Source organism: Carassius carassius, chromosome 50 (assembly GCF_963082965.1).
Source record: "Carassius carassius chromosome 50, fCarCar2.1, whole genome shotgun sequence".
NCBI lineage: Eukaryota > Metazoa > Chordata > Actinopteri > Cypriniformes > Cyprinidae > Carassius > Carassius carassius.
Genome location: NC_081804.1, coordinates 2922707 through 2949701, shown reverse-complemented (window position 1 = coordinate 2949701; position 26995 = coordinate 2922707). Strand labels below are relative to the sequence as shown.

At 43.4% G+C, this 26995-nt stretch overlaps 1 protein-coding gene and 1 long non-coding RNA gene across 3 annotated transcripts in view; both read right to left on the bottom strand.

Annotated features, from left to right (window-relative positions):
• LOC132133291 (beta-1,4 N-acetylgalactosaminyltransferase 2-like) overlaps window positions 1–6303 on the bottom strand; it is a 30584-nt gene extending 24281 nt beyond the window's left edge. Inside the window, exons 1-3 of the mRNA XM_059546095.1 lie at window positions 6194–6303; window positions 268–405; window positions 58–164 (exon numbers count right to left, since the gene is read on the bottom strand). Of these exons, the coding sequence (XP_059402078.1) occupies window positions 58–164; window positions 268–405; window positions 6194–6303 (355 nt within the window). The remainder of the gene's footprint in view (window positions 1–57; window positions 165–267; window positions 406–6193) is intronic.
• LOC132133703 (uncharacterized) overlaps window positions 1–26995 on the bottom strand; it is a 300636-nt gene that overhangs the window by 46068 nt on the left and 227573 nt on the right. The window lies entirely within an intron of this gene.

The following is a 26995-nucleotide window of genomic DNA, read 5'->3' as shown; positions in this document are numbered from 1 at the left end:
TTAAGAAACCTGAGATCATAAGTAATCAAATAAAGGACAGACAGAAATCAGACTCACCAGGAATGAGTGTTTTATTCATGGGAGTTACTCTGAATCCTCTCATCGGATACTGGAGCGGGGTGTTGGCCGGGACGAGAAGAAGAACATCATTTTCTTTACCTGATCTGAAAGACACATGACATTTTTTTTTTTTTTTTACAAGCAGCTCATTCAGTCAGGGGAATGAATGTGTGCCACACTAAAGAGATCTCAGGAATTGTGGGTAACCTGATCTGGTGTTGTCTGAACTCTTCTGCCCGGCGTTTCTGCAGGTCATCCATCTCGTCTTCTGACACAAAATCGTTTGCTGGCTTAGTGTTTTGGCAGGTACAGGGTGCTGGATTCTCATTGCGAAAAGGCCCGATACTGAGATGTGTAATAAGCAACAGGTGAAAATCAGAAACAAGGAATTCACTGCTTCAAGGTGAATGAATCTACTTACTTTGAAAAAATGAATCTACTTACTTTGGTTTGGGGAAGTCTGGGATCTCTGTGTCACGGTTGCAATTTGAGAATCTTGAGAAAGTTGTTTGAGTGGGGAGAAAAAAGAATGAATTTGAGTACAGTTTTCATGGACTTATTGTCTATGCCCAAATAAAACTTAAACAGGAGTGAATTGTATCAAATATCTTCCCACACCAGAATTAAATCACTTTTGTGGTATGTTAAAGATGTTAAGGGTTACCTGTAAGAGTTAAAATTTTAATTAAAAAGTAATATTTTTATTTGTAGCCTATACACTCTCAATCTCCTGGGTTCAAATTGCCCAGTTTGGGTTGTTTTTGTCACGTCTGGTGGTTCAAGAAACACGGAGAGATCCAAGTGCAGGTATGTGACTTTATTAAAGGGGCAATCCAAAGAATAAACAGTCCAGGCAGGGTCAAAACCAGAATATCCAAACAACATGAAAACAGACAATAACACACGGCAAGGGCAAGACTACGGAAGGCATGAAACCTACGGAAGGCATGAAACATACACAAGGACTCCGTGACACAGACTCAGACAGACCGGGTATAAATACACAAAAGGATGATGGGGAAACAGGAGACAGGTGGGGAACAATCAATTACCTAAACAAGGAGGAAGGTGACCAAATAAGGAGACAGGAAGTGATAAGGTGACAGACACCGTGAGAAAGGAGGACATCTAGTGGAAACCCAGGGACACAACCCAGACACTGTGACAGAACCCCCCCTCTACGGAGCGGCTCCCAGACGCTCCACGACAGACACAAAACAGACCAGGAGGGAGGCGGACAGGTGGAGGCTCAGGGGGAGGGATGGAGGGCCAGAAAAGAAAGACATTGGAAACAGGCACCAGAAAGTAACCACAAAACAGGAAGACCAGGAGGGAGGAGGACTGGAGGAGGTTCAGGGGGAGGGATGGAGGGCCAGACTACAGAGAGGAACAGGGACAGGAGTAAATACAAAAACAACATGAAGCCCCCCAGGGCGGGGCAGAAGACCACCACGTCCTTGTGGTCGAGGCCAGAGTCCTCCAGGGCGGGGCAGAAGACCACCACAACCGTGTAGTCAGGGCAAGCGCCCCCCAGGGCGGAGCAGAAGACCACCATGTCCGTGTGGTCAGAGCAGAAGCCCCCCAGGGCGGAGCAGAAGACCACCACGTCCTCGTGGTCAGAGCGGACGCCCCCCAGGGCGGAATGGAAGACCACCACGTCCTCGTGGTCAGAGCGGACGCCCCCCAGGGCGGAATGGAAGACCACCACGTCCTCGTGGTCAGAGCGGAAGCCCCCCAGGGCGGAGCGGAAGACCACCACGTCCTCGTGGTCAGAGCGGAAGCCCCCCCGGGGCGGAGCGGAGGACCACCACGTCCTCGTGGTCAGAGCGGAAGCCCCCCAGGGCGGAGCGGAGGACCACCACGTCCTCGTGGTCGACGCCAGGGTCCCCCAGGGCGGAGCGGAGGACCACCACGTCCTCGTGGTCGACGCCAGGGTCCCCCAGGGCGGAGCGGATGACCACCACCCCCCTGTGGTCGATGCCGGAGTCCAACAGGGCCGAGCAGCAGCCCACCCAGTGACTTGATTTGACTCTGAACGTTCAACGGTGACCCGCCCTGACTCTGGAAGGTCATCGGTGACCCGCCCTGACTCTGGAAGGTCATCAGTGACTGGCCCTGACTCTGGAGAGTCCACTGGGACCTGACTCGACCCTGGAGAGTCCACTGGGACCTGACTCGACCCTGGAGAGTCCACTGGGACCTGACTCGACCCTGGAGAGTCCACTGGGACCTGACTCGACCCTGGAGAGTCCACTGGGACCTGACTCGACCCTGGAGAGTCCACTGGGACCTGACTCGACCCTGGAAGGTCATCAGGAACTAGCCCTGACTCTAGACCGGTCTTGGGCACCGAATCGGGAATGGCATCGGGCACCGCCTCGGCCTCGGGAACGGCATCGGGCACCGCCTCGGCCTCGGGAACGGCATCGGGCACCGCCTCGGCCTCGGGAACGGCATCGGGCACCGCCTCGGCCTCGGGAACGGCATCGGGCACCGCCTCGGCCTCCGGAACGGCATCGGGCACCGCCTCGGCATCGGGCACCGCCTCGGCCTCCGGAACAGTATCGGGCACCGCCTCGGCCTCCGGAACAGTATCGGGCACCGCCTCGGCATCGGGCACCGCCTCGGCATCGGGCACCGCCTCGGCCTCCGGAACAGCATCGGGCACCGCCTCGGCCTCCGGAACAGCATCGGCATCGGGCACCGCCTCAGCATCGGGCACCGCCTCAGCATCGGGCACCGCCTCAGCATCGGGCACCGCCTCAGCATCGGGCACCGCCTCAGCATCGGGCACCGCCTCAGCATCGGGCACCGCCTCGGCCTCCGGAACAGCATCGGGCACCGCCTCGGCATCGGGCACCGCCTCGGCCTCCGGAACAGCATCGGGCACCGCCTCGGCATCGGGCACCGCCTCGGCCTCCGGAACAGCATCGGGCACCGCCTCGGCATCGGGCACCGCCTCGGCCTCCGGAACAGCATCGGGCACCGCCTCGGCCTCCGGAACAGCATCGGCATCGGGCACCGCCTCAGCATCGGGCACCGCCTCAGCATCGGGCACCGCCTCAGCATCGGGCACCGCCTCGGCCTCGGGAACGGCATCGGGCACCGCCTCGGCCTCCGGAACGGCATCGGGCACCGCCTCGGCATCGGGCACCGCCTCGGCCTCCGGAACAGTATCGGGCACCGCCTCGGCCTCCGGAACAGTATCGGGCACCGCCTCGGCATCGGGCACCGCCTCGGCATCGGGCACCGCCTCGGCATCGGGCACCGCCTCGGCCTCCGGAACAGCATCGGGCACCGCCTCGGCCTCCGGAACAGCATCGGCATCGGGCACCGCCTCAGCATCGGGCACCGCCTCAGCATCGGGCACCGCCTCAGCATCGGGCACCGCCTCGGTCTCCGGAACGGCATCGGGCACCGCCTCGGTCTCCGGAACGGCATCGGGCACCGCCTCGGTCTCCGGAACGGCATCGGGCACCGCCTCGGGAACGTCCTCTGGGCCTTGAGGAACGGTAGACGCCTGTCTCCTCCTCCTCCGCCCTCTATGTTGGCGAGTCGGTGACACCTTGTCTGGAGACTCAGGCGTTGAGTCGGCCATCTTGTGCTGTGGCTCTGGGCTGGCGGCCAGTTTGGGCAGTGGTGCTGGGCTGACGACCACCCCGCCGGAAGAGACAGAAGTGGCTGGGGCATCCCACCGAAGCCGATGTTGCAGGTAGCGCACAAATTCCCAGAATTCCAGTGTCTCCAACTGCGCCATCTCCTCCTGAGACACTGGATCATCCAGCCCGCCATTAAAATAGTCCTTTAGGGCGGCATCGTTGTATCCCATACCCTCGGCCAGGGACCAGAACACCTGTGCCAGGGCACCCACCTCATTGCCCTCTTGACGGAGGGCGATCAGCCGGAGATACTGAGCTCTCCGCTCCGCCATCTTGGCTGGGGAACGGGAAAAAGACATACCGCTGGATCTCAGTGTGATGGAGTCCTTCTGTCACGTCTGGTGGTTCAAGAAACACGGAGAGATCCAAGTGCAGGTATGTGACTTTATTAAAGGGGCAATCCAAAGAATAAACAGTCCAGGCAGGGTCAAAACCAGAATATCCAAACAACATGAAAACAGACAATAACACACGGCAAGGGCAAGACTACGGAAGGCATGAAACCTACGGAAGGCATGAAACATACACAAGGACTCCGTGACACAGACTCAGACAGACCGGGTATAAATACACAAAAGGATGATGGGGAAACAGGAGACAGGTGGGGAACAATCAATTACCTAAACAAGGAGGAAGGTGACCAAATAAGGAGACAGGAAGTGATAAGGTGACAGACACCGTGAGAAAGGAGGACATCTAGTGGAAACCCAGGGACACAACCCAGACACTGTGACAGTTTTTAGTCCACAAGCTTGGTAAATATGATACAGAATGCATGGTGGGCTAACCCAAAAAACTTTAGATATACAAAGATTATATACAAATATTACTAAGAATGGGGGCAGCAGTTTTGTTCAGTTCAGTATCCCCCATCAGGTCTCCTCTGTGAGAATAGAATTGGCTAGGTTGCACTGTCACAAAAATAGGGTCCTAGAAATGCAATCCTGCAACTGAAGCCTCCGGTATTGCAGGAATACCCTACTCGTTCAGTCAGTATACATGTGCTTAAAACTGCTCATGCGCATTGGCTGGACTGATGTGTTGCAAATATGGCTGTCGAGTGAACTTTGCTTTGAAGGGCGTTTGGTTTCACTCAAAGTCACAAGTTGCTGTGACTGACCCTGTAACCTGCTGACCATAAAGAAATACCTGCTCTAAACCGGTTGGGTTACATCAGGGTGGAGGAGGGATGAATTTGTTTTCAGCTGTCTGCGAGACTGACCAAGCAGCTGACTAACACAAAAACTAGCTATCACTGAAAAAAAAAAAAAAGCACAAAAAATTATCCAACAGGCTCAACCCAGTGTTTGGGTTGAAAAATAACCCAGCATTTTTATGAGCATAATATGGTACCTGTATACTGTAAAAGGCAAAAATCCAGAAAATTTACAGTTAAATTTTAGCTTAAGAATTACGGAAGCAACATTTTAGGTTTCACGGATTTAACTTAAATTTACAATTAAAATGCATATTTCTTTAAGTGTTTGATGTTAATATGCCAACCTATTGAAGTTCAGAAATCTGTTTAGTACCTTTGTAATACACCGATAACCACCAAAATTGGGAGGGGGGGGGGGGGGAGAAAAACACGCAAAGCACATTACAGTTTTGGGGTGTTCCAAGGATAAAATCGTTAATGAAAACGAACGAAAAAATGAAAACTAGCTGGGGGAAAAACATCGTCGTGTACTGAAATAAAAATAAAAACGATGCATATGTTAAAAAAAACAAAAACGATAACTAATTAAAACTGTAATGTGTGTTTGGCAAAACTAACTAAAATAAAATAAAATTATAGTAAATGTTCTTAGTTTTTGTCTTTGTCAAGGTCTTTCATTTTTAAAGGCCATTTAAAACACGCAGTGTATTCGTTCAGCTGCATTTCCTTTCCTTGCTCTCCCTCCATCTCTCTGTCACTCATTCTTCTCTCACATGCACGCACTTGTGTGCACACACACACACACACACACACACAAAGCCCCTCCCCACCGTGCACACCGCGTCTCCATGAGAACGAGTGTTCCCTTTCAGTCGGTCACGTTCTATGTTACGTCAGAAAGAGACTGACGAATAGGATCTCACCCGAGAGTCAAATTACCTTCAAGTCTCTGCCCCTAAACCTGCCAAGCGTCAGGCCAAGCGGCATTCCCTGAGACGGGCGACCTGGAGTTGGGGATGTCAGCTCGTCAGGAGATGGTAGCAGGACCACTCCATCCCCCAGAGGAGGGCCGGGGGAGAATCCTTTGTTCCACTAAAAGAGCTGTTTCCTATACCTCCGGGTCCCAAGAGGCCGCGAACGACAGTTGGCAATGTGCTTCCTCGCAGCTCTCGATCTCCTCTCCCCTTGCCAGGTTCCATGCAGAGCCAGTTCGAGAACGCATTGCCTTCTCATGCCGCTTGGAGTCAGACGAGTGCTCGCACTCCGCCCCCGCTAAGGGACGCTATGCCTCCCATGCCGGGGCTGTCTGCTCCACCTCGCTGCCCCATCGTGGATACACCTGTAGTTCCCTTGACCCCACTGGATCAGTTTCTGGGAGCCTGGAGAGCTCTCCAGGCCATCCCGCTGGCTCATCCGAATGGTCATGCTCGGCTACACGATTCAGTTCACCCTGCATCCCCCAGGTTTCAGGGTGTTCGCGCTACGATGGTGGGCAAGGATGCTCCTGTCATACATGCGGAGGTCATGACCCTGTTGGCAAAGGGCATGATAGAGGCGGTCCCTCCAGCTGACATGAAGTCCAGCTTTTACAGCCCCTACTTCATAGTACCCAAGAAAACGTCTCAGGTTACGAATGTAACCATGGTTCCCTGAGAGGGAACGAGACACTGCGTCCTCTGAGGGGACACTATGGGGAACACCTCGTCGTGACCCGTGTCTGAAGCATACTTTGAAAAACGCCAACGTGTTGGCCAGCAACAGCCTCTGTCGTCACTACCAGCGCGACTATAAATATGCGCCCGTAGGACCCGTCACTTATCTTCTTTGTGAAGCTTGCGTCCGAAGCATGGCAGGGAGCTAGAAGACGCAGTGTCTCGTTCCCTCTCAGGGAACCATGGTTACAACCTGTCAAGGGAACTTCGAACTGCGTCCTCTGAGGGGACACTATGGGGAACAGTATACCCATGCCGCCATGCTGAGGGGAGTGCAGGAGTCGCCCCTGGGATGGTTCGACGGCTGTCTATGACATTATCCCTTTTGGCCAAAGGCCTAAGCTACATACCCATCTTACCTGTAGGGCCCTGGCGCGAGGTAGAGCTGAAGGCTTGGAATCACAAAAGATTCCTTTAAAGGGATACGGCTAAGAACCTAGCACTTTCTTCTACCAAGTCTTGCCTGTCACACAGAGCCTACTGCTAGCTTTCGCAAAAACTTGCCGAAAGAGCTGTCCCAACAGTACTTTACTAGCGGCACCCTGTTCTAGATAGGTATCAGAGGATACCTGGGTGGAGTGGTGCCCAAGATGAACGGGGCTTTAACCGACTTGAGAAAGGGCACGAAGCAGCCGCGAAGCCCTTACCATATAGGATTTTAGAAAGAACGCAGAGTACTAGCGTGCGAACTTACCACAGTGTGGATTTCAGAAAGTGTGCAAAGACTCCACGTGCACATTTACCATAACATGGATTTACAAATACTGTTCTAAGGAGGGGCTCTCGTGGCACTCTGATAGAGCAGCTCGTAGATGGAATGGCCCAGGAGCAGAACAATTGGAGGAAGGAATGTACAGACAAAGCCTCGGCCACATCTGTACCATGGCGTCCAGCCCCAATGGAGCTGGCTGAGTCAGAGGAAGCCAGAGGGGATAGTGCGATGCGCTCTCGAGCCGCAAAACCGATACACCCAAACCTGGCCAACCTCTCCTAACTCTGCTTCAACACCTTGGTGCGAAGGCGCCATTCCCCAAGCCTCAGCCCTTGACTCAGCAGGATGTCTGCTCTCACAGTGCATCTCAAAACAGCATGTAGTACTGGAGCACTCTGATGAAAATTTTTCTTTAGAGGGAAGCGATGCTCGAGGTGTATAACAAATACACACTGGTTGAATGAAGCCCAAGGAACCCAGGGCTAATCATCTTAAAAAAGGGAACGAAGCAGAGCGCGTAACCCCTACCGCACAGGATTTCAGAAAGTGCGCAGAGTCTTGCGTGCACACTTACCACTTACGTGGATTTCAGACAGTGCGCAAAGTGTTCACGTGCACACTGACCACCATGTGGTTTTGAGAAAGTACACAGGCTTAGCGTGTGTACTGAAAGGTTACCTGACAACCGCAGGATGTGGGAGCTCACCTTCAGAGAGGCCTGTGAAGCCTACTACCTGATAACCACAATATGTGGGAGTTCACCTACAGAGAGGCCTACTACCTGTTACCAGATAACCACCTTAAGTGGAAACTGAAAGTTATTGGAACTCAACTCCAGGGAGGCCTGGTGAGGCCTACTAACTGACAACCACAAACCATGGGAGCTCGCTTTTTATTGGAAATGCACAGAATGTGGGAGCTAAACCTCCAGGGAGGCCTGGTGAGGCCTACTACCTGACAACCACAGTATGTGGGAGCTCGCCTTAAGAGAGGCCCCACAGTACATCCACACAGCCCCTAATGTTGAGGGAAGCGATGCTTGAGGTGTATAACAAATACACACTGGTTGTATGAAGCCCATGGAACCCAGGGCTAATCATCTTAAGAAAAGGGAAACGTAACCCCTACCGTACAGGATTTCAGAAAGTGCACAAAATCTTGCGTGCACACTTACCACTTACGTGGATTTCAGAAAGTGCGCAAAGTGTTCACGTGCACACTGACCACCATGTGGTTTTTAGAAAGTACACAGGCTTAGCGTGTGCACAGAAAGGTTCCTGAGCATCGCAGAGGCGCTGGATCGCACGGGAGAGGCTAGCTATTGCAAAGATTATCACCTGAGGCAGTACATACAAAAGAATTCCGTAACTATCACCTCCCCGGAACCCACGCGGCGCAGCCGCCTGCCGAAAGCCAGAGATCTTGGCCACCTAATACCAGAGCACTGTAAAGGAAACTCACAGAGTTTGTTAGTAGACATATAACCACAAGCAACATAACATCCATAAGCAGATAAAGGGTTATGTACTCACCCACCCTCCTGCAATGGAGTCCTGCTTACGGGGCGCCCCCTTCTGGTCCGGACCATCAGTAAGGTGGTTACTATGAACATAGAACCAACCAAAACATCATAGATCCAGGATAGGAGACTGTTATGTGATAAACTTTCCACCTAACCTCGATCAGGTGGAGAGCTGGTGGCTACAGGGGAATTAGGCAGGGGAGGATAAAAACAGAAGTTAAAACAGAGGTTAAAAACATCCAGAGCTACTAGGTATCGCTGCAATCCGGACGAGGACGCTGCCTCGTCCGAATCACATCCCTCAGACCCTGCTTACCTCTCCGTGACCCGCGATTCCTCTTGCCCCTGCCCTTAGCCGGGGGAGGAGAGCGAGCCGCGACACTAGCCTTCTGCGCCCGTCTCCGATCCTCAGATCGAGATGGGCCAGGACCCCTTTGTTGTTCGGGCTCGGACCTGGACCTTCGTGGAATGAAGGATTTAAAGGCAGCTGAGCGTGCCCTTGCCTCCCTGAACTTTTCATCCACCATCTCGACGGAGGTACTGAAAAGCTCAGAAGGCGAGACCGGAGCATCGAGAAGAAACCCCCTTTCTTCCATCCCGATGTCTGCCAGGTTCACCCACAGATGTCTCTCCGTTACCACCATGGCCGCCATAGTTCTACCCATGGCAGATGCGGCCTGCTTGGTAGCCCGGAGAGAGAGGTCTGTGGTGCGGCGCAGCTCGGCTACCTGGTCAGCTGAAAGGCTCTCGCCTGTATCCAGGTCCTTCAGCAGGTTCCTCTTGTGTAGTCAAAAGCATCTGAGGTCACTTCGTGCCATTCACATCCAGGACAGACTCAATCGTGCGGCCGACAAGCTCTCACAGCAACAGTCTCATCCACGGGAATGTAGACTCAACCCCCAGTTGGTTCAGCTGATTTGGGAATGATTCAGAGACACTCAGGTAAACCTGTTTGCCTCTCCAGAATTTTTTTTTCAGTTTTACTCCCTGACCGAGGGCACCCTTGGCACGGACGCTCTGCCACACAGCTGGCCGCTGGGCCTGTGCAAGTATGCGTTTCCCCCAGTGAGCCTTCTTGCACAGATGTTGTGCAAGATCAGGGAGAATGAGGAGCAGGTCCTCATGGTTGCACCTTTTTGGCCCAGCCGGACCTGGTTCCCCATACTTCTACTACTAGCTACAGCCCCTCCCTGGCCAATTCCTCTGAGGAAAGGAAAGTCCTTCTTTCTCAGAGATGGGGCACCCTCTGGCACCGACGTTTCGATCTTTGGAACCTACATGTGTGGGTTCTGGATGGGTCACAGAAGGTTTAGGTACCTTGCCATCTCAGGTGGTAGCTAGCATCACTTCAGCTAGAGCCATGTCAACCAGACATGCCTATGTTTTGAAGTGGAACTTCTTCGTCACTTGGCGTTCTTCACATCATGAGGACCCCTGGAAAATGCCTGATTGGGTCAGTGCTTTCCTTCCTTCAGGAAGGGTTGAAATGAAGGCTGTCTCTTTCCACCCTGAAGGTCTATGTGGCCGCCATTTTGGCTCACCATGACCCTGTTGAAGGTAAGTCTCTTGGGAAGCATGATCTGATCATCAGGGTTCTGTAACTAGGATTTACACAAGCTCCAGTCTGGATCCAGAACACCTGAGAAGAGATGATGCTGACCCTCAGAGGACCCCAGATGATGCTAACCCTGAATCAACAACAGAACTAACAAATATTGCTACAAGTGTGACTGCATCATATAATAAATGCTGTTAATAGTGTTCATCGTCTGGCTGACTACATCTTGTATTAATTTTTTCTGAAAAATCCTGTCATACGTGCACAAACTGACAGTCACCACTTATAAGCTACTACTAAATATTGTAGAAATGCAAAAATTGTAAAAAGCGCTATACAAATAAACTTGAATTGAATTGAAAAAAATCATCAGGTTCCTGAGAGGGGCCAGGAGGCTCAATCCACTTCGTCCTCAGCAAGTCCCCTCTTGGGACCTCGCAGTGGTTCTATCGGCACTGCAGAGGGCTCCCTTCGAACCCTTGCTCTCAATATTATAATTCATCCTATAGTTCAGGTTAGTTGTAACATACCGGGATGAAATGTAACATTATGAAATAAGCATTAAATAAATTAAAAACAAAAATAGATTAAAAAAGATTATAGTTGCATGTGTGTATGCAAGCATGTTTCTGTCAGTAATGGCAATTGGCCATAATAAAAGTGAAGTTTGTTTGGGAGCATGTTTGTTACTGTCGTTTATAATTCAAAATGCTGAGAGACATCACTCAGTTTGTCTTTCTCTTTCAAGACTTAACCATACTGAAATTCAAAGAAAACATACTAATCAAACTAAAATTTGCTTGGGGTAGGTGGTAAATTGTTTCATTGATGTTACAACTAACCCCGAGTACTGTAGCTATGAACTAGCTCACCTTCAAGCTAACAACCAAAACATTAGCATTAACAATTTGCATTAAAAATAACTACATACACTCAAATATCATAATTTAGCTTTGATTAGTAAAAAAAAAAAAAAGAAACAAAAAACACCTTACTGTCTAACATCAAAATTAGTTTTCCCCTCTAAAATCTGCTGTGTGTGCCCCAGGAATTTTCATCACATGTGGAATAAGGACTAAACTTAGCATGAGTCAAGTGAATTGTTTGCAACTTGTTCCTGATAAGAGAAATGGGAAGTTTTACAATTGGTACGCGTTAAAAACATTCCCCAAACGGTTGTATTTAGAACCATAAGCATCCTGAAGAACCCTTTTATGCTGACTTGTGCCTGTCCACAACTTAATCTCTGAGATCTTTTGATAGTGTATTGCCACATATAGCTGACTGTTTGTTGAGTTCATGACTTTTTTAGCTGTGGCAATAAACTGTGCTGCACAAACTGAAAGTAGAACTGAGTGGATAAAAATCATAATCAAGGCAGTTGAAAAACATCTTCAGATTGAGGGAATTACTCTGGAACAAGTCAGTGAAAAACTTAAGGGTTAAATAGCAGATACACGGGCATCACATGGAGGCTCTTAATGGTAATATCTGTTCTACAGTGGAATGCAAGGAGCTTAATCGCTAATGGGCAAGAATTTAAAAAGGTGATTGATGATAAAGAATTCAAATATCATGTAATATGCGTTCAAGAGACATGGTTAAAATCACATTTAGATTTTGCAACACAAGGTTATATATCTATTCGAAGAGATGGGGTGGCAACATTTGTTAGAAAATAAATTTCACATAGCATTATAGAAGTGAATGATGAATATGAATCGATCATAGTAGAGGTGTTATTAAAAGGACAGTGTATCACAATGATTAATTATTATAATCTTTGCAATAGACTTAGTATGGAAGTGTTTGAAAGTATCTTGGGAATAGGTAATCAAAAAGTGATTTGGTGTGGGGATTTTAACGCGCACAGTACTCTTTGGGGAAGTGAAAACACTGATCATAATGGTAAGATAATAGATGAAATTATGGATTTGAAAGGTCTGGTGTGTATGAAAGATGGTAGAGACACTAGAATTGACCTGGCTCAGGGAAGCTGTTTTGATATTTTTATATTATTGGAAGTGATTGCTATGTGATTTGTTGTAGAATACGTGTAGATGTTAGTGAAGATTTAGAAGAAAAGATAGGTAGATGGAAATTTAAATCCACAAATTGGGAAGTATTTAAATATATTACTGATGTTAAGTTTCAAGAGTTGAGCATAAATGAGGAAATGGAGGATGTAGAAGAATATAACAAGATATTATGTGTAGTATTGTACAGTACAGCTGAAGAGGTTATGGGGAAGAGTAAAGGGGAATAAGAAAGAAATCAGTACCATGGTAGACTGAATTATGTAACAAAGCAATACAAGCCAGAAATAAGGCTTTTAAAAAGGTTGGGAAGACGTTTATATTTGATGATTTTATTTTATATAAAAAAGCACAAGCGAATGTGAGGAGGGTAATTAGATATGCTAAAAAGAATTACTGGAGAAATTATTGTAATTCTATAGGGGAAGAGGTTAATGTCAGTGAAGTATATGGTATATTAAGAAAGATGGGTGGTTTTAAGATAGGGGAGACCGGGGACAGTTGCAACAAGGGATGGTTGCAACATGTCATTTTTCTCCAATCAGAAAGAAGCTAGAGTGATGACACTCACACTGCACATGCTCAGTAGGATGCCCCTCCCTTGCAGAGAAACATCAAGGAGATTCCTGAGCTGCTCCAGGATTTATTAACGACGCTCCACTGCCATTCTGACTGACACTCCAGAAAAGATAGCATTGGAGATCGAGAAGAACAACATTCTTCTCAAGAAGGCAAAAAAAAAAGACTTGGAGAGAAAAAAGTTACAAAAAAAGGGGGAAAGAAGAGCAAAAAACTGAAGAACGTAATGCCTGAATCAGAATCAGAATCAGATGAATTCTGTATCGTTTGTCTCGAGAGTTATTCAAAGTCTAGGGAAGTCTGGTTACAGTGCTGGAGCTGTAAATCCTGGGCACACAGGGATTGTACCCCTGGAGGTGATGTGTACACATGTCACAACCGTGACTCTGACTGAATCCAGAGTATTATATTATTGTTGATATTACAGTTTTGACAGTTGTTAAAATGAGAGTTATTGCTGTAAAGTTATCGTTAAAGTAGATGCAAGATGCAGTTATATTGTTGACATTACATGGTAAACCTTTGTTTTGCTAAAATGAAAAATGATAATAAAAAATATAGTTTAAAAAAATGTTTTACATGACAATAGGCTAAATAAAAGTTAATTGCCTCACAAATCGTTCCATTCTTCTTATTTTACTAAAAGCCTACTGTATTTAATATCATTTTGAATATTTTACATCTGCACATAAGGCCTATTAATCTAGAAAAATCTATAATTGTCATTAATCAAAGCTGATGAATAAATATGATAATAATCATTTAGCTAAAACTGACATATATTGTATTTGTAACATGTTGCAACCATCCCCAAACAGTGTTGCAATTGTCAGTTGCAACATCTGATTCCTTACATTCAAATGCAAATTGTGAAAAATGTAGATTCTGGAACAATCTTTAAATGGTTTAGACTATTAACAGACAGATGTAAGTATATTGTATAAAAAATTGGTTTGTCTAATCCAAACCATCTCCGAGTAACAGAGCCAAATGCAAAAAGTGTTGCAACTGTCCCCGGTCTCCCCTACATTTTGGAATGCATGTTTTAAACAACGGTGAAAGAATAGCTGTGACTAATGCTGATAAAGCAGAAATGTTGGCAGAGGTGTTTGTTAAAGTACATAGCAATAATAAAATATCAGAAAGGTATTAAAATAAATAGAGAAAAAGGTATAAAGGATCATCCAAATATTTCCAAATATTAGGATTGAGAAAAGGCCTTCCAATGTACATCTTGATGTGGGGTTCTCAATAAATGAATTAAAGAGTGCTGTCGGTAGAGTTAAAAAAAACTTCACCAGGAAAGGATGAGACATGTTATATGATGATCAAAAATTTATCTGAATTTATGCTAAATATTCCTCCATGGATGCTTCCTGTGCCTCAAGTAGATTTGCATCTACAATATATGGTTAAGAATGAGAAAACGATATCTAAGGAGGTTTTTGTTCAACAATATGTAGATCAAAATTACTCTTCAGTGCTCCATATCTTCACAGATGGCTCTAAAGATCCTATATAAGAAATTAATCTGCAGCTGTATATATCCAAAGATTACAAGTCAAAATTCAGAAAAGGATAACTAATTTTGTATCAGTCTTAACAACAGAGCTAATAGCAATTTTATTAGCTATTCAATGGGTGGACGAAGTTAAGACTACCAGCTCACACATGAATAAAAAGTGGCAGGAAATGTGGGACAATGATTTAAAGGGCAGACACCTATACAATATTCAAAAACAAGTTGGCAAAGGGAGAATATGTTTTAACAATAGAAAAGAAGACTGTCCTGGCCAGCATTCAGTCGCTGCTGTGTTCCCACTGCACGATGGATCGGCGACAGAAGGTTTCACACTGCATGACTTTACAATAGGAAGAATCGCTGACAGCTCTGTCTGGGTCCGTGTATATTTTGGTCATTTGATTTTCTATTTAAAAATAAATAAAGATAAATGAGAAACGGTTTGATTTTCGTTTTTTCGTTTTGTTTAAGAAATGGAAAACGAAAATTTAGCTGCATTTTTCGTATTTTTGTTTGTGGGTAAAAAATGAGATTATGCTTTAATATTTGTTTGAATGTGTGGGCGGCGCTGAAACGCCCCTTTCATCCCTTCTGTACTGCACCGACAAGCGGCAACCGCAAACTCAGTTCATTTTCACCAGGAGAGAAGCGGCAGACAGCAGAGCATATTAATCCTGCGGATTCTTTGCTAGTGGTGCTTGCAAGCTTTATATATATATATATATATATAAATTTTTTGACCAAACAGAAATTAATTTATTCAATGACATTTGAATTTTACTGTAGGCCTATATGATCTACAATGACATGAAATATGCAGATTTTTAGCCTACTAATTTCATTCTATACCTATTTAAGAAAAACCTCACAAGTAGCCTATGTTTTCATTTGCTATTACAAACAACAGCAACTGAAGCTTTATCTTGTAGATCGTAGTCTGCTGCACTTCTCTGATCGGCGGATCCCGATCCACACCTTCCATCCCGAATACAGGGGAAAGAGCTTCAGCTCCGTCAGTTTGGATCGTAAAACACCCTAAATAACACGAAAACCTTACAAAACTCAACACGATGTGGTTTCTGCCATCTCGGTCTACATTAACTTCTTTCTGAAACGTCAGAAATGAACCAGGCTCATGCATCAGACGAACCATGTCTAGCTGGACATGTCTACTTTTAAAATAATCCATTTAAATAGAAAAATAATAATAATAATTTTATATTTAGGCCTATGTAATTCAAATGAAACCAACGAGAGGTGCAGTGTTTCCCGTCTGAACTCTTAGAATTATCTGTAATGATGTCACACCATCACTATATTCATACTGTCATCTACAGAATTCGTGAATTCAGTTCATAATTCTAAGTAGCCTATAGCCTATAATTAAAACATTTAAAGTAGATTAATTATGGGGAAAACTTAACTTATTTTAATATAAATTTTATTATAAATGTGGGGTTGGGTTTTTCCTATTTTATTTTTTTTTATGAATGGCCTAGAATAAAATAAATAAAAATTAAAATAATTAAAATAATAAAGTTGTCAAGTCTGCTTTGTCAATAACATGCAGCAGCTGGACAATTATAATATTATTTTTTATTTTATTATTAATTTAATTAATTAATTAATTAATTAATTAATTATTATTATTTTATCTTGCAAGCACCACTAGCAAAGAATCCGCGGGATTAATATGCTCTGCTGTCTGCCGCTTCTCTTCTAGTGAAAATGAACTGAGCTTGCGGTTGCCGCTTGTCGGTGTAGTACAGAAGGGATGAAAGGGGCGTTTCAGCGCCGCCCACACATTCAAACAAATATTAAAGCATAATCTAATTTTTTACCCACAAACAAAAATACGAAAAATCCAGCTACATTTGCATTTTGCGTTTCTTAAACAAAACGAAAAAACGAAAATCAAACCGTTTCTCATTTATCTTTAATTATTTTTAAATAGAAAATCAAATGACCAAAAGATACACGGACCTGTCTGGCACGCAAACTATGTTTCACAACCAAACATGCGAGATGTGACAAGGGTCTGTGTACATTTTGATAATTTAATTTCCTATTTAGAATGCAATATTAAGAAATGGAAAAATGGCTCGTTTATTCATTTTTCCTTTTAGTTTAACAAATGGAAAATTAGATTTTGGCTGGATTTCTCATTTTTTGTTTGAGGTTTACAAATCCGTATATGGGTTCAATAGTCAATTCACACTTGTGGGCGGTGCTGAAATGCTCCTTTCATCTGATTGGTTGAATCACTCTGCCTTCAGCACGGTCTTTTCATTCTTTCAGACAGAATAAGAGTCATTACGAGTGCGGCACTGTAATGTCTGAAGCCACCGCTCACTGTTAATTAGCATAATAATTGAATCAGATGTTGCTGGGCACATAATTCGCGCTGCTGTGACTTGCAAGTGACCCAAGTATAGTTTTGTATGAATATTGTCCCACTGATAAATACATGGCAAACATCTCCTTGGATAAAAGTGAAGTGGAAATAAAAATCAATAATAGACTGAACAGTTCCATGATAATATATCTGTAACATTTACCACTCTTGTCTTTTGAGTCAAAAGGCACACCTTACTGACAAATATTAACAGGGTTTAATTGCAAATAAAATTCCTATTTTTCATGCCTTATAATTTGGTTAGTTTAATTACATACTAAATTGGATGATGTTTATCTTTTTAGTCTTCTTTGTTGGGCTTAAGAAAGCCAACATATATTTGAACATTATTATTATTTATTATGAGAGTAATTGACACCGACTAGAACTTTAATGCCACTTTACACCTACAGTATGCATGCAGGTGTCACGGTTGGTAAACCGTGGCCTCAGGATTTGCACTACGTGGGTGGAGTTTGTGAGTGCCTCGCGTCAGCACTGATTGTTTCATCTGGGCGTCTCCGTTAATTGTTCATCTTCACCAGCTGCTACTCATTACCCGATCCCTACTTATTGCCCTGTCTTTCGTCTTGTGTTTGTCAGAGCGTTGTTTGCTGTCCCTCGTGTTATGCCGGTCTCTCATTCCTGTTCTCTGTGTTCTTCTCTTTGTTGGATCGTCTGTGTCTCTGGAATCTTATCTACTCCTCACCACCCATGGATTATACCTCTCACCCCCACGGCTCGCTCATCTCAGTTCCTGTGTCATGCTCTCCTGCTGCATCTCCTCACCGACATTGTTACTTCCCAGATCACCATCAGACTTCGCCTCACCAACCTGTTATCCTGTTTTATGTTACTTGTGTGTCTTACTGTGTTTATTAAATATCCATTTACTTGCACTTGCTTCCTCACCTTCTTTCACCGTTACAGAACGCTCTGACCATCATGGAAGAAGCAAGTTCCACATCATTCTATGAGTTTATTCACCACAGCGTCACCCGTATGGATCAGCAGCAGGAGAGCATCGTCAACACCAGACGCACTGTCCAAGCGCTGGTGACACAGGTGTTCAAGTTCACCCAGCAGATCCAACAGCTGACCACTCCCGCTGCACCACCCGCACCATCCGTTTCCGGGCCATCCCCAAAACCCACTACCGGCTGGAACCACACCTTCCTGTGCCAGAGAACTACTCTGGTGAGCCCAACTACTGCAGAACATTTTTGACTAAGTGTTCCATGCATTTTTCCCTGCAGCCTCGCACCTTTGAGACAGAGGAGTCCAAGGTGGCGTTCGTTCTGACTCTACTTTCCGGGAGGGCTGCCCTGTGGGGAACGGCGGTGTGGGAGAACCGAGACCAATGCTGCACCTCGTTTTACTCCCTCTCCGAGGAAATGAGTAGAGTTTTCAACCGGGCCGTGGCCGGCAAGGAGGCGGCCTGAGAGCTTGCGGACCTCAAGCAGGGGAATCACTCATTGGCGGACTATTCCATCCAGTTCCGCATCTTGGCGGGCGCGTGTAAGTGGAACGAGGAGGTGCAAAGGGATATGTTCCTGCATGGGTTGGCCGACCGTGTTAACAAGGAGAGCTACCTTCTCGAGTTGCCAACCAGCCTGTCCTACACGTCTCCCCAGCAGCTCTGAGAGTGGCAACTCCAGCAGGGAGAACACGGCCGGTCCCGTCGTCAATCACAAACCCATGCAGGTAGGTAGAGCTCGACTGACCCGGAGGAAAGAGAGAGAGGCAGAGGTCCCAAGGACTTTGTATGTACTGCGGTGACTCGGGACATCTTCTACTTTCCTGTCCGGTAAGAGGAGCCAGCCTGGTAGTAAACTCGAGGCTACTATCGGGTGAGATCTCCGCCGGGAAGTCCTCAACATCATCCACTCTCCTTCCGGTGAAACTGACATGGGCCAACAACACGCACACCTGTCACACCCTTCTGGACTCTAGAGCAGAGGGTAACTTCATGGACACCACCCTTGCACAACACTCATGGACTCCCAATCACTCCCCTTTCACACCAGATCACTGTCATCACACTCAATGGCCAGGAACTGCCCTACATCACCCACACCACAAGACCCATAACTCTCATCACCTCTGGCAACCACACCGAAACCCTTCCCTTCCTCCTCATGGACTCCCCTGTGGCACCCATCGTCTTAGGTCACCCCTGGCTTGTCAAACACAACCCATGAGTGGATTGGGGTTCCAATACCATCACCTTGTGGAGTGTACATGGTCATGGGTCTTGTCTAGTATCTGCTTGTCCTGCTGTGTCTGTTTCTGTTTTTCAGGAGTAGGCTAGGGTTTTGTCAAATGTGCCCACGGAGTACCTGGACCTGAAGGAAGTGTTCAGTAAGTCCCCTGCTGCTTCTCTCCCTCCGCATCTTCCCTATGACTGTGCCATAGAGTTAGTTCCAGTTAAGTCCCCGCCTAAAGGCAAGCTTTACTCTTGGTAAAGCTTGGTAAATCTAAAAATTATTTACCGTTAAACATCACGGTAAAGAATATGTATCCTTTGCCGTTGATGTCTTCAGCATTCGAGACGTTACAGGGAGCATCCGTCTTCACAAAACTGGATTTATGCAATGCTTATCATTTGGTCCGCATTAGGAAGGGGGATGAGTGGAAACCCCTTTTAACACCCCTAGAGGGCACTTTGAATACTTGGTTATGCCGTTTGGGCTGTCCAACTCGCCAGGGGTTTTCCAAGCACTCATTAATGATGTGTTGAGAGACATGGTAGATCAGTTTATATATGTTTACCTGCATGACATACTGATTTTTTCCTCGTCTCATCAGGAACACGTGCAACACGTCAGACGAGTGCTCCAGAGATTACTAGAGAATGGGCTTTTTGTCAAGGTGGAGAAATGCGTACTTCATGCACAGTCTGTTCCCTTCCTAGGTTACATCGTCTTGTCTGAGGGAATACGTATGGATCCTGACAAGGTTAAGGCTGTGATAGATTGGCCAAGTGCAGATTACCATAAGACCCTACAGCGGTTTCTGGGTTTCGCCAATTTTTATTGGCATTTTATTCGCAATTTCAGCCAACTAGTCTCGCCTCTGACCGCCTTGACCTCCCCCAGTACTATGTTCAGGTGGTCTAATACAGCCGGAATTGTATTTTCCAACCTTAAGAGCCGCTTTGTTTCGGCTCCCATCTAAGTAACCCCTGATCCCATACGTCAGTTCGTGGTGGAGGTCGACGCATCAGAGTTGGGAGTAGGTGCATTTCTTTCTGAACGCGCTTTCTCAATGCGCTGCATCTCCTCCGTCTGTCTCTTGACAAAAAAAAAATGGTTTTCAGACAAGACTTTACATTTTCTGGTTTCAGACTTAATTCTGACCGCTTTTGGATCGCATAAAAAACTTGAACTGTTGTCCAGAGGTGTAAAGTAGCTGCACGTCCTGATTTTGCTGAGTTAGATGTGTTCCTAGGTCAACATATTTTGTTGACCCTGGAAAAACATTTTACTCCAAAAATGTATTCTTGACCATATCCCTACACCTAAACCTAACCTTAACCATGAGTAATCCCTAAAATCAGAGGAAATGATAGATGAATGACACTGATGTACAAGCACCAAACTGGTTCTTCAAATCTGATTGGTTAATCACAATGTTGTTCCAGGGACAACAAAGATGTTGTCCCAGGAACATGTCTCACTTGGTAAAATCAGGTTCTGCGTAAAGTATTTAAGTGTAATTAATTACTTGACTATCTTTTTGGAGACTCTGTAGTTGTACTATCAAAGTTATTAGCAATAAATAAGGATATAAGCAAATAAGGATCTGTACTCTTTACTCCACTACTTTAGTAATGAGTTTTGCAGTTACAGATTACACTTTGCATAACAACCTAGCTTTTTCTGCAGAAGTTTACTTCTGCTACAACAAAAGTGATATCGCAACTACAGGGCACTGAATGTACTAAATCTTGTGCGATTTGCCCTTTACTCACCCAAACTTGTCAACACGGCTGCTTGTGAGTTCTTTAGCAAATAGTTGTAAATTACAGGTATTTTATATATGAGATGAGGTCATGTCTGCACATCCAGTGCAAGAAAATTTCTAAAAACCCAATTTTGGGTATTAGAAAATAAACATGATAGCCCTCCTCTTTCTGGTTTTTCATTGGCATGTCTCTTTGACTAGTGCATCTTTGAGCCAACAGTGCCTTGCAAAAGTATTCATACCCCTTTATTTTTTTTCATGCTTTTTATGTTACTGCTTTGTGTTATTTATTTATTTTTACATTCAAATAATTATAAATTATTAAAGGTACTGTAGGCTATATTTATTATAAGTAACATCAGATACTCTCACGTTGTTCTGGAGTTGTAACTTGTAATGGAGTCATTTTCACTGTAAGGTTTCTGTACTTTTATGGTTTTCAGGTACTCTTTACACCTCTGCTATTTTAATACCAGGCAGAACTTATTCTTCATGAACTCCTCCATGTCAAGTGGTTCTGGGAAGCCTACTATACAAAGGATGCCTCATCACTTCAATGGAATTTTTTTTTTTTTTTTTTGCCGTTGTCTAACAACTGTCTTGTATTGTCCATTAGGCCTACGTTTTCTTTGTACTTTAGCTTTACAGGGCGTTGTTGATTCATCGTGCACTGTTGTTTCCTTACAAAGCTGGAATTAATATGAAATGAATTAAATAGTATAAAAACATCATTTTTAATTGATTGACACGGACTCTCTTGTAAGAGTCCATATATACACGAAATATGTCTACATTATATTGAGCATATTAAATGTTCTCCATCATTATTGGATTCATCTCATTCAGAAGTATTGTATTATACTGAATTAATCGAAACAGTGAGATAGCTTATATGTTGTTATTTGGCTAAATAAATCTAATACATTTGCCCACGACAAAAAATAAATAGCATAAATAACAAATACAATAAAATAAATAACGTTCATTGATGAACAAGGCACTTACCTTAGTGTCGGTAGCGAAGCGTTACTCCAAAAATCCACGCGAGTATAAAATAAGGCGAAAAGAGAGCCCATTAAAACAATGGCAATGAATAAAGTCCTGCGGAATCCGTACATGATTAAATCTGTCGCAAATAAAAACAATGTAATATATTTATTTGTAGGCGGTCTATATCCACATTAAAATGAAGCTTTGAAACTCACATTACGCCAATAAGCGTCAAAATAAAGTGTATATGATGTTACCTGTTGAAGAGCAACAGGTGAATGAGGGGAGTGGCCAAGCATAGAGGACGGATATGTGACTGTTTGGAGCTACATAATCATCTATCGCTTTATATATATATATATATATATATATGAGTTCCACCTTGTTTCGACATCCTTGAGGGGGTCAATCCATGCAATTAAATATATTTAAATTAATTCTCTAGGACCACAAGCATGAAAAACAAAACATTAAAGATTAAAAATATCTTGTCAATTGAGTAAAAATGTTGTCAATATAAGATCAATGACATATAGGAGAATATTATGAGAAAGTCATTCTGAGAGGTGTTAAGCTAAATTTCAAACTTATATGAATATAAAAAAAATTCACTGTCTCACGTGTATATGTGTATGTAATGTAAACATGGATAAATTTATCAGGAATGCAAACATTAGACCTCTTGAGAATATATTGATTTCACAACAATGCTTTCCTGGAACGCTCCAGGATACAAGCATTGAGAAAAAAAAATGCAACCATCCCTAAATCAATTTAGAAGTGCCACCCAGTATTCAGTAAGTTCATTCAATTCAATTCAAGTTTATTTGTATAGTGCTCTTTACAAAACATATCATTGCAAAGCAACTTTACAGAAGATTAACTCTACAATATTTAGTAGTAGCTTATAAGTGGGGACTGTCAGTTTATGTGCATATGACAGGAATTTTCTGAAAAATTAATACAAGACGTAGTCAACCAGATGATGAACATTATTAACAGCAATTATAAAGTGATTGCATAGTAAGTAGCAATATTTGTTGGTTTTGTTTGTTGATTCAGGGTTAGCATCATCTGGGTTCCTCTGAGGGTCAGCATCATCTCTTCTCAGGTGTTCTGCATCCAGACTGGAGCTTGTGTCCCGTGGCAAAACAGAGAAACAAATAGAGACATAATTAGCATAACTGTTGTTCCAACAAAGTAAATAAAGTCTTTGTTAGTTTATAAAAGACTTTATAAATGTCTGTTTATAACAGACTAAACATTCTGATGAAGTTTCCACTTCACTGGAAAACCAGGCATATCAATAACCTGACAGACCTGTCCTTCTCCTCTGTCCATCTGTGTCTATTGGAGGAGAAAAAATGCTTCCCAAAGAAAAAAAAATCTACAGCTTTGACTGTAAAATACATGGCAATTTTGATGTTTCACAGTTTTCTGTCAGTCTTCTGTGAGTGCTTTGTTTGTTTGGTGCCATGTCTCCACCTGTGTTTCTCCCTTGCTCCCGAGCTCATTAACTTCACTCCGCACACCTGTTACACCCACTCACACACACACACACACACCTGGTGCCCATTGCCCTTGGCTATATGTTCTCCTCTCTCACACAGCTCTGGCTGGCTGGATTAATGTTAATCGTAGTTGTGTTGGTTAATCGTGTTTTTTGGATTTCTACTGCTCTTGTTCCTGTGATTTGCTTCTGTTTTTGCCGTGTTGGCCTTTTTGTTCTCTTTTATTAAAAAGTTATATTTCCCTGCATTTGGACCCAGACCCTGTTTCTTCCTCTGCGCGTCCTGCCGCGTCGTGACATGATGCATTTATTGGTTTTCACAATGACAAATACTGTGATTGGCTGCTATCAAATGGTGGTCATTGCTTCCTTCTGAATGATGGATTAAAGTTCAGAATTCTTAGATTTTTTTTTTTATTTTTTTATTAGTAGCAATGCCATAACCAAAAACAATACAATGAGAATTATTTATTGCAAAACAAAGACAACAAAACAAAACAAATATACAATAAACAAGTGCAATTAAATGTTCAATATCAGGCCAGAATATTTATAAGCAATGAAAAAAAATAGATGAAAAATAGTTTCCTTTTCACCATTACAGAAATGAAAAGAGTAATCTAGTTTAAACCATTCCAGAACGTTTTGGTATATTCTAAGCATTGTTTTGCGAGATTTCTTTTGCCAAGCTTATGCCTAAGGCACCAACCAACCAACCAATCAATCAATCAATCAATCAATCAATCAATAAAATAAATAAATAAATAAAAATAATAGCTGGATGATGTGAGATGTACTAGGTAAGAAATTAAAGATTACAATATACAATTATATCATTGTTTAATAGCTGAATGACTTGTATGTTATTATTTTCAAACCAGTAAAAAAAAAAAAAAGAGAGATTGATATTTATCAAATATATTTCAAAAAGTCAGCAGTCTTCCCCATGATTGTGTAGCCTACATAACTAGAATGAGAGACCATTTAAAGGCTTTGCAGGTGTTTTGAGCATGGGCGTAGGTTTGGTCTCAGCTTTGGTGGGGACACCCCCATACCCCCCAATATCAATAATTAGACTGAAATTGGATCGTTATGCAGATATTCATAATAAAGATATAAAGATTTATCTTTAGACATATTACTTGGTTTTTTTGATTGCAATAGTACAAAAACATGTTAAACTACTGTACAATCTTTAGTAGGAAACATAACTGATTTATCTATATTCATTCTTAGCCACGAAACATCCAAAACTTTTTGCTTCTTTACATCAACACTTCTTTATTAATGTTTTTCAAAAATTAACCATTTGCAAGCTGACATAGCTTAAACTCTTTTTATAAAATTTACTAACAAGTCATCATTGCCGGGTGATCGATTATCTTTAAGGTTCCCAATACACTTTTTAATTTCCTCAAATTTTAACTCTAAAGTCATTTTACCTTCATCTGAAATATACAATTTTATTTATCATATCAGAATTGACAGAATTTAAAGTGTATAAACATTGTTAATCTGAGTAACATATAGTTTGATATCTTTTTATATTATCATTATATCCATAGTCTGCGCCTGACATCTTAAATCTCATTTTAATATAGCGACCCCTGCAGATCCAGTATTGCAATGTGAAAACCATGTCATTTCCCATTGACTCCTACAGAACCTTTCATAGTCGTTAAAAGGCATGTATTTCCTGCGCAAAGTAAAAATCAGCAGCCTATGGATACAAGCATAGCATCATTTTCATCTGATAGAAGATAAAAGATAAAAGAGCTGATAGAACAAAAAATCGTTCAACCATAACACAATAGGTTTAGGTATGTATTATTTTCAACACAGCCACGACTTTTTTATGTCATGTCCAAAGACGTATATTTTTGTAATGGTTTCATAGTACCGTGTGTTTTCTTCTGTTGTTGTGTGTGTCTCCAGCTCTCCTCTGGCTCTTCATACTCTGCCCTCTAGCAGGTAACCTGATTGCTCTCCCTGAGAGGTACATTATTGGCCCCCTGCTGCACCAGTTTACCAACCAGGACATGTGAAGCAGCACAAAAGCAAAGGACAACTGTCAACCAATGAGAATCCTTCTCCAGAGCATGATCTGCGTCTATGTCCTGTCCAGTCCATTCGTTGATGCAAATCAAAAACAACAAAAAGAGCAATGATATATAAGTGCTATAACAAGTCTTAGTTAGCATAACAAAGAACATGTAGCAAGGGCTTTTAAAATAATATAATAAATAAAAAGAAAACAGAATAGAAAAAGAATAGAGCAAGCTAGTGTTAGAGGTCATATACATGCACTGTGTAAACTGATCGCAGCCTGAGTTTTCCCATCAGGTAATGAAACGTTTGTCACACACTTGTGGTCTTCATCCTCACTTGAACACTTGGGCTAAATACAGAAAATACATCATACAAGTGGTCAAGAGCAAAGACGCAAGTGTGGGTATATGAGCAATGCAAATGAACCAATTCCCGAATGTATCACGCCTTTTGATTGGATCGATTTAGTCTCAATGACTCGCTCATTAACAGTGACTTGCTGCCATCTACTGGCGGCTTTAATGTCACATTTCAAGTATCTTTTCATGGGTTAAACCTTTTCAAATATTAATATTCAACGTTTTATGTGTAAATAAAACATTATTTAGGCTATGTATTTGGTTAAAAAGATCCGTGTTACCTCCGAGCTGCATTAGACCGTCTGAATGCCATTCCAGATGCAGATTTGTGAGAAATGATTTCTTATGCTAGAATAAAAGAGAATAAGTACCAGATGATGTGGCTCTTATGCTGAACCTAAGATACAAAATGTAAGAAAGCGTTAAAACACTGAATACTGGTGCTTAGTCTGTGTGTAGAACAATTTTTAAAATTTTCTATTTTTAATTCACGTGTACTTTTACTTTCAATACTTAAGTTATATATATATATATATATATATATACACACATTTTTATACTTGAGAAAGATAAAAATCGCCTACCGCATACTTTAAAACTTTTACTCAAGTTGTAAAGGACTCTGTTCTCTATAGGTAGAGTGCTAGTCCCATACGGAACTCAAGAAGTGCGACAGGAGACAGATGGTTGTTCAATGGTTTATATCTTCAAGATGTGTCACTTGATATCATCCAGCATTGTACAGTTTTTAAATTAACAGAGGTGGCAAATGTGGTTTGAGTCTGAAATAAACAAATGAAATATCAGAATCCGTCTGTATCCGATGTGACAAAGAGACGTCGGATTTCTTGGGTGGCAGCAATTAGAAGAAAGGACATTACTTTCGACTGCATCTCCGAGTCGATGAGAGTGTGTTCTCTGCATTTTCATTCGGGTAAGTTCTCTAAAAATTGTTTAAATGTGTTTATGTTGCCAGCTCTTAAAAGTCTTAAATAAATAAAAGTTCTTCCTTAAAATACAGGGTGCATAAGTCTGGACAACCCATGTTAAATTCCCATTGAGACAGGCAAATTTTTAAAGGCCAGTTATTTTATGGATCCAGGATCCTATGCATCCTGATAAAGTACCCTTGGCTTTTGGAATTAAAATAGCCCCACATCATCACATACCCTTACTACCATACCTAGATATTGGCATGGTTTATTTC